This window comes from Gossypium hirsutum, chromosome A05 (genome assembly GCF_007990345.1).
Source record: "Gossypium hirsutum isolate 1008001.06 chromosome A05, Gossypium_hirsutum_v2.1, whole genome shotgun sequence".
NCBI classification, from domain to species: domain Eukaryota; kingdom Viridiplantae; phylum Streptophyta; class Magnoliopsida; order Malvales; family Malvaceae; genus Gossypium; species Gossypium hirsutum.
In genome coordinates, this window is record NC_053428.1 from 20,392,895 (window position 1) to 20,407,967 (window position 15,073).

General features: G+C 28.8%; 1 protein-coding gene across 1 annotated transcript; it reads right to left on the bottom strand.

Annotated features, from left to right (window-relative positions):
• Positions 1-9,887: 9,887 nt before the first annotated feature.
• On the bottom strand, positions 9,888-12,865 carry LOC107958120 (coenzyme Q-binding protein COQ10 homolog B, mitochondrial). The gene is made up of 5 exons (XM_041113879.1): positions 12,717-12,865; positions 12,208-12,556; positions 11,896-12,091; positions 10,750-10,881; positions 9,888-10,313 (listed from the first exon to the last, which is right to left on the bottom strand). Exons 2-5 carry the CDS (start codon positions 12,522-12,524, stop codon positions 10,191-10,193), a joined length of 768 nt encoding a protein of 255 aa, XP_040969813.1. The 5' UTR covers positions 12,525-12,556; positions 12,717-12,865; the 3' UTR covers positions 9,888-10,190.
• Between the last annotated feature and the right edge of the window lie 2,208 nt (positions 12,866-15,073).

Here is a 15,073-nt window from a genome sequence, read left to right on the forward strand (position 1 = left end):
AATGCTTGTATTTTAGATTTTTTTTTATTTTTTATCCTTACAAACTACAACTCTCGCTACTAATTTTTTCCTAAGAGAACTTAATCTGTAAAATTACATTATATAGGTTTACAATTAAATGTACTTATACAAATAATATTTCTCTCTTGAATAGATTTAAGTGCGTTCAATAATTAATACATTAACTTATACAAGTTTTGAAAATTTACTAACATAATAAAGATTAATTACAATCCCTTCTAAAATGCATTTGAAATAACCAAATACAATATAATAATAATAATCAAGGTAGCATAGACTGTTGGCAATAAGATAATAAAGTTTCAATTAGATCCAACTTCCTCGTTACAAGAGATAAGATAGACTTGTTCTGATCTAATTCGATTCTTCATATATATTTTTCTAATTAGTATGATATTTATTGATGAGCTAAATATCATTCACAATCTCAATTTAACGTAAAAATATGATTCAATAAATTGGTAATCTCGTAAATATGACAAGCTGTTGATTGTTGCAATAGTGAAGGAAGTTGACAGTCCTTCGTATACATCTCAACAATTTTAAATATTTCATATTGTTATAATATTGATATTATGATCAAAATAATTAAAATATTTTAATTATGTTTATCAATTTAAATAATATTTTTTTACTTTAATTATATTAATTATTTTAAATATAACACACGTTGCACTAAAAACTAATACTATAAAGCCATGCTGACATGGGACATAACAGACTTTTAATCTAATATAATATTTTTTTGAAAAAAAAAACACCTAAAGAACTAATAATATTTTGAGTACATTTTGCTTTCAAAAATTCAAAATATTATAGGAAATGAGTGGCATTAGCTAATTTACATTATGCTTTTTGTCTCTCTAACTGTTATGGTTTGAGGTAATATATATGAAGGTATCTAAATTAAATTAATATATATGAAGGTACTTGAATTTAGTAATTTGTACTTACTTGATATTTAATTTTTTTTTAGATTTAATTCATATCTAAATTTGGAAACTATAAGCTAATTTAGTACATTTTTTTAGGTATTTGACTAATATCATTAAAATATGTTGATGTCACACTGACACCTAATAACATAGTGACACGTGGTAACCTCACATTTTGACACGTGAAAAAAAATAGAAAAATATTTAAAATTACATAGGGAACAAACTTGGACAAATAGTTCTTCAATTCATCTCATGAATCCAGACAACATTATGTCCAAGTTCATTCTGGACATACTTCTTTAGTATTTTTTTTATTTTTTATTTTTTATTTATAACATATCATATCAATATTTTGAATTTTAAAATATATAAAATCTAAAAAATTATAGACTTATAAATTTATAAAACTATTATAAATATTATTTGAAACTAGAACTAACTTGGGCAACCATTATTCAGATACTTTTCAACCCAAATAATCATTTGTCTAGATTCATTCTAGACATGTTTTTGAGTAGTTTTATATATTTCTATTTTTTCATAAAATATTAGATTTTTAGATTATTATTAGAAAGTTAAAAATATATAATAAAAAATTATATTTATAAAGTATATTATTTCACGTCAGATTTTATAAACAAATATTAAAAAATTAGATTTTATAAAATAATTTGTCAAATACATAAAATATAATTTATATAAAACATATAAAATCTAAAATATATAAAAAAATGTATATAACATTAGATTTTATTAAATTTTATGTATTGTAATTTAATGGTACAACAATATGATAATTTATGAAAAATTAAAAATATATGTGTACTGTTTTTATAAATTGATAATTTTTAATTTTTTTTAGATTTTATATATTTTAAATTTTAAAATAATAATATAAAAATATGATATATTATGAAAAACTTAAAAATAAATAAAAATACTAAAAAAGTATGTTCAAGTACATTCCCTTTTTGTAAAAAAAAATTATATATATATTTTATAAAATTTAAATAATTTATTTTTTGCCACGTATCAAAATGTAATGCTGTTAAGTGTCGACATACTAATAGTTGTCAATGTCACCTCAACGTATTTAGTGATATTAGTCAGATACTTAAAAAAAGTATCAAGTTAACTTACTATTTCTAAATTTAAATATAAATTAAATCCAAACAAAAACTTGAGGTATGAATTATAAGGTTATCCTTAAGTTTGGAAGGGCTTTCTTTGGGTACATATTATTTACAAGTTAGCAAATGAAGAAAAAAGTATTAGTTATATAATAGGTTAAGTTAAATTATTTAAAATTCAAATTAATTGCTTTTTGGCTTAATAACTTTAAGTTAAGTGAGTAACAAAAATTCCAATCCATAAAAAAGATGGCGCTTTGTTTATTTTTTCAGCTTTTTAGCGCAATATGGCTTTATGTCATTTCTAAGTTGTAAGTGAAAATTGAGAAGATTTGTTTTATTGTTAAAGTTACATTACCTTTCAAGAAGAAAAAATTGAGTAACGAAATAAAATCTTCAACACTTGAATGGTGAATATTGGAATGTATATTGAATAGCAGAGTTAGAAATTTTTTTGGATTGAAATTAAATTGTATATTTTATGATAGTAAAAATATAATTTTATAATTTTAATAAATTATATTTTTATAATTTTTAAATGATTAAATCAAAATCTTATCATTTTTAAAGGATAAAATATAATATTATTATTAATTTAAAATTTTAAAAATTATAAAAATTAAAATTAAAATTGTTGCATTTTAAGAAGGACTGATTCTCTATTCGGCTCTGTAACTGTATATGTCTCTGTCTTCTTATCTCAATGCTTTTATTGGCAATGCCTATCTCTATTGCCATTGCTACTACAATAGTTGGCGTCTTTATCTCATATTTATATTATAATACATAAATATATATATTTAATTTTTAACTAAATAAATTTAGAGTTAAAATTAAATAATACAACATATGTAAAGAAATTTAACACATGATACAAAATATAATATGAAAAAATAATTAAAAAATAAAATGACACAAAATTTATGTATCAAAAGTTACATAAAATTAATTACAAAGCAACATATAAAAATTATAATAATTGATACACAAAAATATAAATAGAGTAGGAAGGTAATTTTCATTAAATTAAATCACTATTACAAATTATACAAAATATAAGATAAAAAAATAATACACAATCTACCAAAGAATAAAGTAATCTTTATGACTACACAAAATACGATAGACTCACCAACATGGCACGCATACACAAACTTGTTAATGTATACATAAAAAGGAATTATTAGTGCGAAATACATATATAAACTCATGATATTTTGAATTAAAAAATAATACAGACACAAACATATGTACTTGGAAAACTTAAGCAGCTTTATCAACGTGCAGGTAATATGCTTTACACTTTTATTAGTGCTAATGCAAGTTCTTTAGGAGGAGTAGATGATTTTCTTACATAAATCTTCAAGTTTGCAAATTTGTTTTGATTTAATATAGAATATATACAAATTTTGATTAACGTGCTTAAACCCCACATCTTCTTATATTAGTAATGATATCGTTAAGATTCGATCGGGGTTTCCTATATTGTTTTATTTTCTAAAAAGGTTTGTAGCTATTTTATTTAAAAAGAAAATCAAATATATCACTAGGCGGGAAGAGTGATGCGTGGCTATGGAATAGCAAAAAGGGAGAAAGAGAAACAGAATTGACTTTCACATATTCAATAATTAATCAATTTAATGAAAACCCTAGATAAATAGGCCCGAAATGGGTCCAAAACAATTCACATGCGCTTGAAAATGGGGTAATTTTATTTGAAGTCCTTCATAATTATTAACAACTTCATTTAAGTTTTCTCTAAAATTATTTTAATTTTAAATTTTAATTTTCGCTATCAATTTCAAATTCTCGGCTTCATCATTACATAATAATTCCAAAAGCCCAGCTATAAGTATATATATGGACATATATGTATTTCTTAGGGTAAATGACTAGCTAGCAGCTAGCTAGCTAGCTACGTAGCTAGGCACTTGGAACATGTTTCATGCGTTCAAACTATATAGACATATAATATATTATTATCCAATGTAGGTTGAAGGACACATCGAGCAATAGTATTTGCAAGTAAATACTGATCATTTCCTAGTTGAATACATATAAAATGAATGGGCGGGCTCAGGAATACTGCTTCAAGCATGCATCAAGGATTCAAGATGGATGCATGGCTTCCCATCATGAGAAAAATCTTTCTCGGATTTTATTCCCTGTGCAAAGACTAAGTAACAAAATTCAAAATCATACATGCATTAGTGACCTCTTGTCACATTGCATTATATCACTGCCTTGGCTGCATTCCATTAATACAGTCATTGATTTTTCACGTTTGTTTTAGTTAATGAACTCTAAAAGTCGTGGGTCTTGCATTCTATATAGTACCATTCATTCATCATATCAAACCGAATTTGTAGTAATTGTTTTAGGGTATAATTCTACTCATCATTTTGTCACGTAAGACATCCAAGTTGACATTTAAAATCTATTTGAATTGTCGCGTAGGACCGCATTAGGGAAGTAACAGAGTTAACGGTAGAGTAACCACTTCGTAACAAAACAATAATGTAAGTGACTAAAATGTAAAATTTTAAACATAAGTGACTAAAATCTAATTTAAAACAAATAAAGTGACTATTTTTATAGTTTATCCAATTAAAATATATTCATAATAATGCTCCTATTTCTCTAAGGCAGACTTATTTTTATGCAGATAATTTTATTCATGATAAGTTCTATGTATTTTGGATAATGACCATTATTGAAAGTAAGAGATTTAGGAATGGATGTATAAGGTAACTAAGCATGTTGTTTTGGATTTTTGGTTTCTCTTGTTTTTTTATCGTATTAATGAAATGCTTTTTACCTTTAAAAAATTAAGAGTATATTCACTTATTAACCAGGCAGTCCGTAAAGCAGTGCCTGCAGCTTGTAAAACATAGCATTTCATGTTAGATTTTTAATTTTCAATAATCAAAAACATTTGTTTTGATATAATCACCTTCTCAACTTTTAAATAAGAGGTATAAATGCATTTTGAATGTTTGGACTCATATCTTTCTGCAATAATAACAATATTGATGCCAACTAAATTAAGATTCAACGAGGTGATTAAAAAAAGTTTTAGGTGTATAAAAAATGGTTAAATCCATTCTTCAAACCATCACTCAATTTTAAATTGGCCTATAAATTTCAACATATTTTAATTCAATTTTCAAATTATTAAATATTATATCAATCGAGTCATTCCTCTAGTTTAACCGTCAATTTAGACATTAAACGCCCATTTTGATCTTATGTGGGTCATGGAGTATGTTTAAAACATGTAATACAAATTGTAAACACACACACATATATATATTGCATTGACAACTTGGATCAAATGTGTAAAAAAATTTGTAAATAAGGATTAGTTCTTCTTCTTCTTCTTCTTTTTCTTATTACAATATATCTAAATTGATCATGTAATAGATACACATATTTATAATTTAATCCACATCTGATTTAATATTAAATGTCCAAACTAATGGCTAAGTTAGTAGAAGACCTAATCAATACGTATATAACTCAATTTAAATATTTTAAAATTTGAACACCAATTAAAATCCTAGACTATAATTTAGAAGTATATAATACAATCAATGATAATAAAACAACCGTACGAGAAATATAAACGTACAAAGCATATACGATATATATTATAGCAAGTGGGCAAAAGCTAAGCATATCTGGATTAAGTTCATGTACGGAATTATTAAAGATGTGCAATGTATCAGTCGTAAAAGATTTTGGCTATAGATTTTCGCTACATTATCAACTTGCTGGACCCTATTCACACACACGTATAGATAGAGTTGAAGAACATTCAATTTTGATTTTCATGAGAGGCACGACTTTTGGGAGCTGCTGTGACAACGCCAAGATAACGTATCAGCATCAAATTAATAGCCGTCAATAATGAATATCTTCCTTCATCAACAACTTGTTCTATATATTGGATAAGCCAATTGTTAAGCTCGAGATCATCTTTATTATTATTATATTATTATTATTATTATTATTATTTTAAAAGGTTGAAAAATACCAATTTTAGTTTTATCAACAAGTTTCCTTTTAGTTAAATTAACAATAAAATGGTATGGCTATTATTAGTTTGATTTGAATTTGGAAAATAAGCAGTCAACCTCAACATGAAAAATAGCAATACGAATAGGAATAGGTGGAGGGCGGGATCCACGACCACATTGTGTGGTGGGGCAGCAATGCAGTTGCAATTCTGGGACGTACACTAACAACGCTCTACTGCAGATATTTTCTTCTCAACATGGCTGCTTGTTTGCTTGATGTGAGATTTCTCGCCTCGCCGCGTTATTATATATAAACCCCAATTTATATTTTATTTTCATTCTTCTTATTTATGAAATACATGAACTTGAATTATATTATTGATTTTTGTTAATTTTTTGCATATAAATTTGTGCAATTTAATGATAAATTTTAGCATTGTTACGTACCCAAGTGGGGTAGCTTCTTAATTCTTGCAAATTACAATGATCAAAGTTTATTAATTGAATTATTTGATATAAAAAGTAGATGAGATAAAAAGAGAAAAGAAGAAGATATAATGTATTAGCTGTTGGTCATATTTGATATGGAATGAGGGTTGCTTAATACATATATCCAATCATCATGGATTGGGGGGGGGGGACAGAGTGTGGGAAATATTGGTATGTAATGAAAGAGTAGTTCCAGCTGGAGGTATCTCCGAAAGTACATGAATTATTGGGTGGGCTTTAGGATTATTTATAATTTGAGGTAAATAGATGAGGGGGATCTTGACAACTCTTACTTACAGCCAATCGATTACATGGTGCATAGGCATATAATTGAATTTGAATGTGGGCTCACTCTCATCATCCTCTCTTTTTTCTTTTTATGATTTTTGTTCTAAACGCTTTGATCAATATTTGATATGACACGCTCTTTTTTTTTTTTTTTTTTTTTGGTTGAAGATTCAATGGCAAAGGCGAGTCCACATAAAATCAGAGTCTAAATCTATGATTTTATAGATCATATTGGTGTTTGTAATTGTCAAGGGTCGTTTTCGTGAGTTTTGGCCTGTCATCCATTACCCATTTTCCATAATCCCGCCTCCTTTCTCTTGTCTTCTTCACCACACCCTTTTTTATTAATGCTACAGAAAAACAAAGGGGAAGGGGATGGGGGATTTGAAGGAAGGGGCAATGCGCATGTGTTGGTAGCTACAACAATGATTGATGATTGGCATTCACAAATGGTGCGGCCCAGAGTTATGATCCCTAGTCCCACTCAAACTCGTGTCAATCCTTAAACTATAATAAGTGTACCCAAAACATCTGCCAGTTCAAAAGCTTAACCTAATTAAAGTGAAATCCTTAATAAATAATAATAATAATAAAGCAGACACTGCTTTTCTTTATTATCGATTTCCGAACATTGATTTCTCCAAAGATTTTTACCAACACTTGTTTTCACATCAACTATTATATTCAAAGTGACGTATTCATTCTTTTCTCTTTGTAATAGATGTGAAGGACAATCAATGATAGACAAGTCTTGATATTACTACAACTAATCATAAATTTAGTTTTTGAGGTTTAATTCCGTCTAAGACTCAAGTTTTTTTTCTGTTTTATATATATATACATGTATAATATACATCACGTGAGTTGTTATGTTTTAAAAATATTTTTATTTTAAAAAATAACAATTTAACCATCTTTTAAAAGTTTATGGTTAAATTTAATTCATTCTAAAAAATTGAGTGTCAGCTTTAACATAAAAAAAAAAGAGTCAATTTGATGAGAGATATAAACATTAAAAGGCTAAATTTGTTATTTTAAAAAAAATGGTTAAACAAATGAAAAGAAAGTAAAGATTATTATAATTACTTTTTTTAAAAAAATCTATTTTTAATACAAAATAATTTATGAAAAAAGATTAAGGGGATGGGAAAAATTATTTTACATAATTACCTTTTACTCCTTTTTTCAACATTCTCCTCATAAATAAAAAATTGGAGTAATTCAAAGGAAAGTAGTCTCCTTGGCTTAATAAAAATATCCATCCAAACAAGAGCCCTCACTTTCCTTTATTTTAATCTAATCCAAATGTAAGAGTAGTGTTGTAGATTTTGACAACATGTGATTTGGGTGGTATATAATACCCAAATTTAATTATATATATTTAAAGGATGGTATATAATACCCAAATTCTATCAAATGTTTGTATAATAAAATATGGTCCAACAAAAAAAATTAAAGTTTTAAAGGTAATACTGATGTTTGAGCCTTTTTAAAATATTTATTCTGAAATTATAAATTTCGGTAACACTTTTTATCTAAACCTTATTCATTAGTAATGTTTTTTAATCAAGTAGGTATCAATTATATTAAATAATTGTATGTATAATTCAATTAAGTTATAGAGACATTAATTCTTTAATGTTTACATAAAAAGATATGGTGTTTCTATATTTTGGCAACCTCACAATAAATTATTGTTTATATTTGAAGTTTGGGTTTAAGGAATTTTTAAACATTAGATAGGACTACTTTTTTTAACTCCTCTAATTTTTTGTAGCTCTCTTCATGGTTTAGGTAATCCACTCGTTATAGGTTTGGGCAGAATGTTTTGTCTTTATTAAATAAATTTTAAAAATATTTTTATTTAAATTTAACTCTAAAAATATATAAAATTATATATTTTAATTTTTAAATAATGAAATGAGTTATTTGAAATTATTGGATTAAACTGTGCTCCAATCTGAAATTTTTCTAAATTGAAAATTAATCTGTCTCAACTCATGAACATCTTTAATTTCAATCTCCTTTTATCACTGTTCTTGACTTCACCCGTGTATTATAATCTGAAACTCAGATTTAGTGACTGGCAATTCGATGGGCACGTAAACATAATAGGTGGGCAGAAACTGATGTGATGAAGGCCTATCACACCTGGGGGAACATTGTCACTTACCACATGTTGAATCCTATAAAAAAGATGTTCCTCAATAGCTTAGCATAGTCTTAATTCTTCCTATATTATTAGTACGGCCATGGTGAAGCATCCTCAAATGCTTGATTTGTCACTTCATAAAATTAGAACAACACATCCCGGATTTCCTCTCAACATTTATTTCTACCTCCAAATGCAAAAGCCCAACAATATCCTAAGCTTTAAGAAGATTTAATTTTGTCTTGTATTCACCTATATTCAGTAGTCTTCGAAAATCAAGTTAAATTAAATCCTTAAACGAGATGCAAAGCTCTATTATTGTTGTTCTATAACTTAAGAGACATTGATGACTATGACACGATTATAACTTAGAAGGAACAAATATTACTTGTAATAATCATGGCAAGAAAAGCGCATTCCACCCATACAGACACACGAACACATCCGCTTGTTAAATATGAATGAAAAGCTAAAAGTTACCGTGCCAGGATACCAATTTGAAAAGACTTAATTTATAAGTAAATTGTAATAATTAAATCCGAATTACATAAGTTTTCACTATAACGCAACCTCATTAGGCTTTTATACTTCCACTAAATAATATCTTTCCAATTAGATTTTTTAAATTTATTGGGTTTATAATATCAGAACGATTGGGCCTAAGGCCCAGACTTTAGCTATGGGTAGACAATAGGCATTGTGGCCTCTAGAGAGAAAATAAAATAGGCATATATGCCTGGACCGATGAGTCGTTTTAACTTGCCAAATTTATGGTGAAATTTTAGAATGCAAAGGAAACAAGAACCAGTGTGCATTATCAACACTAAAAAGAAGACCCCTTCATTCCAACTAAAGTGAAAATTATCATGCTATTATAAGATTATTGGGTGCAACAACACAAATGCATGATCGATAATTCAATAGTTATCAATTTGTAAACCGTAAAATATAGACAGAGCTGAAAATTGGTTGAATGACAATCACTTGATCTTTGTGAAAATTGGATGAGGGCAAACGAATACCTAATATGGTTAAGGCAAGTTTTAATGGCTGGGCAGTGCAGAAAACACACTACCCAGCAGGCATTGTATCCTTATAATTCCAGCTGCTGTCCTAAAATGCACTTCAAACGCTGCTTCTGGAAAACAAATGTTTATGTCCTTTCTCCATAAGAGTTCTCAAGGACTGGAACCCCCGGCCCATAAATCAATCGGCAACGTTCGCTGAATGAGCTGATCATTCGGGACACTACTTCCTTAAAAAACATGGATGCCACCTGTTACACCAAAATATTAGGATGATCCAAGACTATTGAAGCTACCTCAGATAAAAATTTTCCTTTTTTAAACCTATCTATTATAAAGCCATAAAATTAATAGTTAAAACTCTGTTGGTCCTTGGATATTTATATATTTGGCTATATGTATCCACAACCGAAAATATACACTCTCAAGCAATAAAATGCTTTGAAACCCATCTAGCTGACAATATGGATGCAGTTATATTAAAAGAGAACAGAAGGGAAGAAGGTTCAGGTGGTTAACAAGAATCTAAAACAACTACTCAAGAGGCTGGCAACATTTCGTCAAAGGAGAAAAGAAATAATAAGTCAAAAAACAAACAGCAGAGTGATTGTTACATGCATACCACAAGAGGGAAAATCAAGTATTGGTAATGACCTATAAACGCCCTATGGCCTATTAGGACATTACCTGCCGATAGAGTGGTGACTGGAACTTAAAGTCCACAAGAAAGTAAAGGCTGCAAGTTCCTGGGACTGGTCCAGGATTGAATTCCCAAATGTTTATCAAATGATCGAAAAGACTACTTTCTGATGCAGTTGACTGCAAAAACATTACATAGGGTCAGATCATCAGTAAGGGTAAAAATTAAATTCATGGACCAAAAAAAAAAAAGGGATCATCCATACAGATGCCAAGCAATATCTTTTTTATAATTTACAAGTACAAAATAGTAGCCCACAGATGCCATAGACAGGGACTAAGAAAAGACTCTTCGTATTATCCAGCCAAGAGGAAACCCTAATTAAAAGCAATCAATATGAAGTAGCATGCCATTGCAATCCTAAAGAGCAAAAGAGATCACATACATACTCCACGAGCATACAGGTTAAACAAATAAAAACCCACTATAAGATAACTTGAAATGGTACCCAAAACATTCAGGCAAACTTTGAAGTTTGAGATTGTTTTGACTGGAAATAAGATGATTTCTTTCTAAGTTGAGGCTACATGGCAATGGCTTCTAACTCCAATATTTTGGGAGAAGGGAGAGAGACAAAAACATGTGCTGCTGTCCAATGGCTTCATTCCAGTTTTGGTGAGGTTCTGTTCAAAACATTAAGTATCATATCTCAATCATGCCCAGTTCACCCTAATCCAAAATTTGGCATCTGAATCCCCCTAAATGCATTGCATAGAGTTCACATAAGTTGCCTCAGAAACATTCTCAGACAGGCAACCAATCTACATCAAGAACTACTCTATTCGTAGATATATAGGACAATGAAGGCTTTAACAGATTGCAAGTAGCATATCCAGAGAAAGACAATAGCATGCTCAATGTAAATGTTGTCACAAATCTTCAATTTCATGAAATGGCAAAGCATGCAAAAAGATTTACAGCTAAACAGTGTATTGAAATTCAACTCCATCTCAGTATCTACCAGATAAAATGTGTTGTAATTAGCATATTGCAATATTTTCAAACATCAAATATCCAATATCTTAATACAATAGACGTCGCTAAGTAGATATCATCAGCTTACAGAACACATAAAAGCCAAGCGAAGAGAAAGCAGCAGTTTTAAATATAAGGGTGAAATTCACTGCTATTACCTTTACAAACTTTGGCCTGCTTAATTCTACATGAGAAACATAACTCTCAACCAGAAACTTAAAACCAATCTCTAATTCAGCATCAAACGATCCATCTGGATAGTGTTTAATTACGTCAGACCGCTGACACCAAGGAACAAATCCGTGGTACAAATCAACAGCTGCGACCACATCAAATAATTGTTCTGGCGAATACCTAATTATCAACAAAATCATCTTAATCCAATAAGAAATCTTATGCTAATACTAACTTAAATCTCTTAACGGAAGTAAAACAAGTTTTATTCATGAGAAGGTTTTTTATAAAATTACCCCATGACGATCCTTTCCTCGTAAACTTTAGATAAAACGCCGCCTTCTTCGCCGTCACCACAGCCTAAAAATTGTCTCCTTTGGAAAGTATAATGATTGAAAAAATAGTTTAATGGAACAATGGAATCCACCTTGCGTGAACCAAGTACCGGGTGAACCGACGGCATTTGGATACCGGAAATACTAGTAACCCATCGGATTTGATCGAAGTTCCCGGTTCGCCCTCCGTTCTTTGCGTGCCCAACAAACTGGTTAATCACATTTCTACGGGATATTACCGACCCGACCGCCTTTGAGGTCGATAAAAATGGCGGCATTGCAAGTTTCAGGAATTAGGCACGAATTGAAACTGTTAGGTATAAAAAGATTGGGGGTTAAAACCAATGATGAAGACTAATGTGAAGAAGGTAAGAGGAAATCTTTAAAAAAAGGAAAAAGGGAAACCCTAAGTTGACAAGGAAAAAGGGAAAGAAAAGATACGTCTTTTAGAAGAACTAGGACAAGTTTACCATAGAAATTTCTTTGTTTGGGACATGGAGCTAGGTTCCTGGATATTCCCGGCTTCAATTTCCAATTTAAGCGTTGGGTGATAAATTTCTAGATTAATATCATTTTTGGTTTCTCTCTGAAGGGGGAAAAAAAAAAGAACGAAAGAGAAAAACTAATATAAATTTTAATTTTCTCTAAATTTAAGAATTTGAGAATTTTCTCTAATTTTGATTTTGAAAATGATGCTGGATATTATTATCAATTATTTCTAGAATTTTTATTTTTTTAGGAATTTCCAGAAATTTTTATTATAAATTACATATGAAATGTGACGTAAATTATCAGGTCATGATATTTCAAAGAAAAACAATTTAGACCAAAGAAATATAAAAAAATTAAAATGAAAATGATAAAATTAAAATAGTGAAAGTTAAGTTATTAATATTATATCTTCGTTATCTATAATTTCACAGGCAAGGCGTGAAAGTTAGTTTTTTTTTATAAACAAAAAAAGAAAATCAAAGATTAGCCCTCAACCTCAATACCAAAGCCCATGGGCCATAAGGTCAATGGCAGCTGATCTACAATTAGCTTAACCAAACCATAAAGCAAATTCCAAATTTACTTGTCCTTCATTCTTTTTTGACAATGAATCTGTTCCATCTCCTCAACTTATAACAATATTCACACGCAACACACACTAAACGGTGTAAGTACGTACACGGTCTCAAGAAATAATGATAAAACAATTTTGATTAAGTGTAACAAATATATCACAATCAAATTATAAATGTAAATACTATAAGAACAAATTGTCTAAGTAATCGTAAAGTAGAATCAAATTATTACAACATAAACAAGCTAAAAATTAATACAATTTAAACTAAAGTCAACAAATAAAACTAAAAAATTCAATATATGATTAAATTTAAAACCTAGGTATATAATTACGCATGACAAAATATATTTGTATTTTAAAAAAAGTTCAAATTTTAAAAACAATATCATAAAAAAGAAAATCATGACTCCCAAAAGATTAATTAATTTTTATCAATAGTGAAATAAATATAAAAGACACTATTTTTTTGAAAGTACGAAAGACACATTAATTTTTAAAAAATGTATAACTTGCAAATGATCCTGATTCATATTAGTTCTTATGTTATTGAAACAAAAACCGAACGAAACTAATTCAACACTATTTAATGTCTTGATCAAATTGAATAACAACTTAGTTAAGAAACGACAAAAAAAAACCCCAAATCCAATCGTTATCATCATGGCTACGGTTTACGTCAATAGAGCGATTAAAGCTTATGAGAGCCTATGTAATCACTAACTACTAATGCAAAATAATTTGGTGACGAGAATAGAGAGCATCACGACGCCGACTTATAACGTGTATGTTGGATCGAAGATCCGGAAGATATCACAAGAAAAATTTTCCATCAATCCTTTGGGATCAAAAGCAAGTTGTTGATTTCTCGATTCATCGTTGCATCTATTTATCGTATGGGTTTCTCATTTGTAGTGTTTTGGACTAAAGAGAAACTACTTGGGGTGACTTGGGAAATCCAATTAGTATGGAATGATATAATCATGCGAAGACTCTTCCAATTTACAATATCAATGATGCTGAAGCCCTGAATTGGACATGTAGAGAAGCTAATAAACTAGTTTCAACTTTGTTAAGTTAGGATTGTAGGTATTTTTTCTCATTGTATTCCCTGTATGTTTTCACTTTGTTCATAAAAAAGATTGTCTTCTTATATTAAATAAATAAACGAACCCTGGGTTTTAGTTTTAACATTTTAATTAAAATCATGTTTGATTTTTATATATAATTTTTTTATAGTTGTAGCAATACTAAAAATAACAAATAAGATCAAAATTTAACTATTAAAATAATATCATTTACAATTTAAAAGAACTATATATGAAAACTGCAAAATAGGACACAGCAAACTATCTGCAACGCATTGCTCTACTTTACGCATTGTAGTTCCACTAAAAATTAGTATAAACCTTTTGTTACACAATGAAGATGATAACAAGGTATCCATTCTGAGTTCAAAAACTGCTATGGCAATAGTATGCACATATAGAAGGACAGGGTAGACCAAAATATTCTCAGATCATACCATCACTGCCTGTGTAAGTGTATAAATTTATATATCGCCAATGCTTCAAATTTGAACCCTATAACTCATCTTTCTGGCACTAAATACTAATGTCGGCCGCACTTGTTTATATTTGCAAGGAAACAAACTGCCCTATATGAACTACTCCTATCTGTCTCTTTGTTAGTGTCATTCCTTTATACGTACGCAAATGCAAGCAACACAAGCATTAAGTATGAAGTCACAATAGTTTTTAA